Raw genomic sequence first — 3,710 nt, 5'->3', positions numbered from 1 at the left:
ATATAAATATATAAGCATATATAAATGTTTATATATATGTTTATATATATATTTATATATGTTTATATATAGTTATATATACATATAACTATAAATAAAAAACATATATATACAACTATATATATAAACATATATATGTTTATATATATTTATATAGACATATAAACATATACATATAACTATATGTATATATAGCCCCACTCCACATAGTCAGTTCTGGGATCTAAACCGGCACCAATCGGGTCGACAGATCCTGTCGTCTCCACCTCGGTCCAGTCCAGGCTGCGCACCAGAGTTTTAGTCTTCACTATCGTGTGGTTGACAAAGACCTTTGACCCTTTGACCTTTCAGGACTCTTGGCTTGTTGGTCAAGCGTCTGGAGCGGGGAGGAAAGGCTGAGCAGCACGGCCTCTTTCAGGAGAACGACTGCATCGTCCGAATCAACAACGGAGACCTGCGCAACATCCGCTTTGAACAGTAAGAGGCCACGGCCCAGCAGGAGGGGCTGCTGAGCCCCTCTGGACATCCTGTGTGTGACCTTCTGACCTCCTTAATTCCTCTGCTTAACTGCCTTCTTAAGTCCTTTTTTTTCCCCTGAATGCTGCCCCCTGCTGCTGATGTGTGATGCTAACCAGGCCTTGTGGTTCTCTCTCCACCTTCATCAGCTGACCCTGAGCAGACCCCTCCTCTAACACTCTGTTCTGTTGTGTTGTTGTGTCTTCACTCACGTCCACTCCCTTGTCTGTCTCCTGACAGAGCTCAGAACATGTTCCGCCAGGCCATGCGTTCTCCGATCATCATGTTTCACGTGGTGCCCTCGTCCATGAAGGTCCAGTACGAGCAGCTGTCCCACGTGGAGAGGAACCCAGCCTACGCCTCGGGCCGCTTCAGCCCGGACTCCCACATCGACCACACCCCACAGAGAATGTCCCGACACGGCCCCCATCCCCACCCGCATTCGCACGCTCACCCCGAGCAGAACAACGGCTACACGCCGCTGAACCACCCGACGGTCTCTGCCGCCAAGCCTCCGACCGGGCACATCAACTCACCCCAGAGGGCCATGAGCTCCACGCCAACGGGAGGCTACGCCAAGAAGGTGGGGAGGAGACTGAACATCCAGCTGAGGAAAGGTGAGCTGAACAACGGTCGGTCACTCCCCCACTTTCTCTCTCCCTTCTCTCCCTCCCTCTCTGTCTGTTTCTGTCCAAGGCTCATGCACATTCAGCAGCAGTGTCCACCCGTGGACCAGTTACACCGAGCCTTTGACGGATGCTCCTTTCATCCCCGGTCTTTGTAACCAGGACACCTCCCAGGATGTGAAACCCATTCCGTCAGGCCCGGCCCCTTGTGGTCAGAACTTGTTATTGCGAGGCGTGTGTCCAGACTGACGCAGCATCTCCGAGAACGCCAGGGCATCGGTTTAATTTCCTGCTCTTCTCTGTCAGAAATCCTCGTTTCCTGCTTCACGTTCCTCCAGCTCTCTGTGACACCACAGGAGTTCCTGGGTTTTCTCAGAGTCATGTGGGAACAGTTTCATGAAAAACTGCCTTTTATTACCAGCCTTACAACCTCTCAGAGTCTGTGAGTGACGGCCGGCGCAGGTGGTGCCGGAGCGGTGCCAGCAGCAGAACAGGTGCCGGTTCCATGTCTGAGGGCCGGAGAGCTTGTTACTGAAGAACTTTCTGCTCCCTGCGCTCTGTCAAAGACGGCCTGACGGAGCTGCACCATATGTCTGCTGAAGTCTGCACCACCCTCTCCTCTCCTCTCTCGTGGCTGGAGTGGAGCCAGAACACAGAAATAAAAAAAAAACAAAAACCCACCACCCATCTGCTTGATGTGAGCTCCGCCCGTGTCACGTTTCTCCCTCTGGTTCCTCGCTCACTCTGACGTTTTTCCCCCTGTTCTCTCCGCTGACCCTGCTGTGCCTGGTTCTCCAGGCGACCTGTGACCTTCTCCATCTGAGAGCTCGTCTTTCCCCTCCTTCCACCTTTGGTTTGCTGTTGTCGGAGCAGACACCGGTGGGGATTAATTCCGATTCCCACGAGGCTGTTTGGCTGCCGTGTTGTTGTTTCTAGTCCCGACGTAAGCCTGCGGCTTTGAGTGCAGATTAAACACCTGCAGTGTTGATGTTGTTCCAATCAAACGCCGGTCGACTTGTGAATCCTCCTGGAGTATCAGGATCAATCAAAGGATCTCGTTCTGCACAGGAAATAGCTTCAGTATGTCCTAATCAAGCTAATGGGACTTTTAACGACCTCGCTTCTCCTCCTCCTCACTGCTCAGAGCCAGCCACGCTGCAGGCGTTTAACGCTGAGGATAATACTGCATCCTGTCAGGCTGTGGGAAGCTGATTGGCTCATCAATGACGGGGATTAGGTGAAGGATGTGGAGGTGAACCACCGAGTTTAAACCTCTGAGGAAGATTTGTTTGTTTGTCTCTTCACTCAGTTCGGCAACAGAACAAACGTTGAACTAACTCTGACTCTAGGGGGCGTAGAAGCAACTGGAAAGTTTTCCAGTTAACGTGTTTGCTGGAAATGAAATCAAACTGCTTTGATCTTTGGCTTCATTTAAAATTCACGCCTCAACTCCTCGCCCCCAGGTCCGGAGGGACTCGGGTTCAGCATCACATCGCGGGACGTTCCCATTGGAGGCTCAGCTCCCATCTATGTCAAGAACATTCTGCCCCGGGGAGCTGCGATCCAAGATGGCCGCCTTAAAGCAGGAGACAGGTTGTTGGAGGTGAGAGAAAGATTCACTTTTCTGCAGCGTTTAGTCTGACTGTTAACAAGAGAAGACAACGACGGGTTAGCTCAACGTTAGCTCAACGTTAGCTCAACGTTAGCTCAACGTTAGCTCAACGTTACCCAGGAACAGCTGAGTTTGTTCAGCAGCTAGTGAACACCTCACCGTCAACACTGTTGTTGTGGATTAAAGTTCTGTGTTTTCTTCTGGTCCTCCTCAGGTGAACGGTGTGGATCTGCATGGTAGGACACAGGAGGAGGTGGTGTCCCTGCTGCGGGCCACGCCCATGGGTGGGGCTGTTGGACTGCTCATTTTACGTCAGGAAGAGGCTTTCCTGTCCCAGGAAGTGGTGAGTTCTTCCTGCTGTAGCCAGAAGTCAAACTGCTCCAGAGTTTTAGTCTTTGTTGAACAAACACAGACTTCAGGCCAGTCTTCATGGAACCTCAGGAGAGTCTGCTGTCCACACCGTCGTGAGATGAGGAGTCAGACAACAGTCAGACAACAGTCAGACAGCAGCCAGACAGCAGCCAGACAACAGTCAGACAACAGTCAGACAACAGTCAGACAGGAGTCAGACAACAGTCGGACAGGAGTCAGACAACAGTCAGACACCAGCCAGACAACAGTCAGACAGGAGGCAGACAACAGTCGGACAAGAGTCAGACAACAGTCAGACAGGAGGCAGACAACAGTCGGACAACAGCCGGACAACAGTCAGACAACAGCCAGCCAACAGCCAGACAGCAGTCAGACAGCAGCCAGACACCAGCCAGACAACAGTCAGACAGCAGTCAGACAACAGTCACCAGTTGTAAAATCAAGAGTTGAAAACAAACCCTTGGAAAGAGGGATGTTATTGTCAAACTGTCCATGTCTCACACGTCCATGAGGACATCAGTGTCTCCCGACTGACTCACAGACATCGCCTTCTTTTGGATCTTATTGTCAGTTATTTAAGAAAA

The 3,710-nt window shown here is 51.0% G+C and overlaps 1 protein-coding gene across 1 annotated transcript in view; it reads left to right on the top strand.

Moving 5' to 3' along the window:
- Nucleotides 1–3,710, top strand: part of pard3ab (par-3 family cell polarity regulator alpha, b) — a 67,509-nt gene that overhangs the window by 25,815 nt on the left and 37,984 nt on the right. The window contains exons 8-11 of the mRNA XM_025052580.1: nucleotides 352–477; nucleotides 757–1,133; nucleotides 2,606–2,745; nucleotides 2,969–3,097. Of these exons, the coding sequence (XP_024908348.1) occupies nucleotides 352–477; nucleotides 757–1,133; nucleotides 2,606–2,745; nucleotides 2,969–3,097 (772 nt within the window). The remainder of the gene's footprint in view (nucleotides 1–351; nucleotides 478–756; nucleotides 1,134–2,605; nucleotides 2,746–2,968; nucleotides 3,098–3,710) is intronic.

This window comes from Cynoglossus semilaevis, chromosome 20 (genome assembly GCF_000523025.1).
Source record: "Cynoglossus semilaevis isolate Cse_v1.0 chromosome 20, Cse_v1.0, whole genome shotgun sequence".
Taxonomy (NCBI): Eukaryota; Metazoa; Chordata; class Actinopteri; order Pleuronectiformes; family Cynoglossidae; genus Cynoglossus; species Cynoglossus semilaevis.
This window is presented reverse-complemented; position numbering and strand designations above follow the sequence as displayed.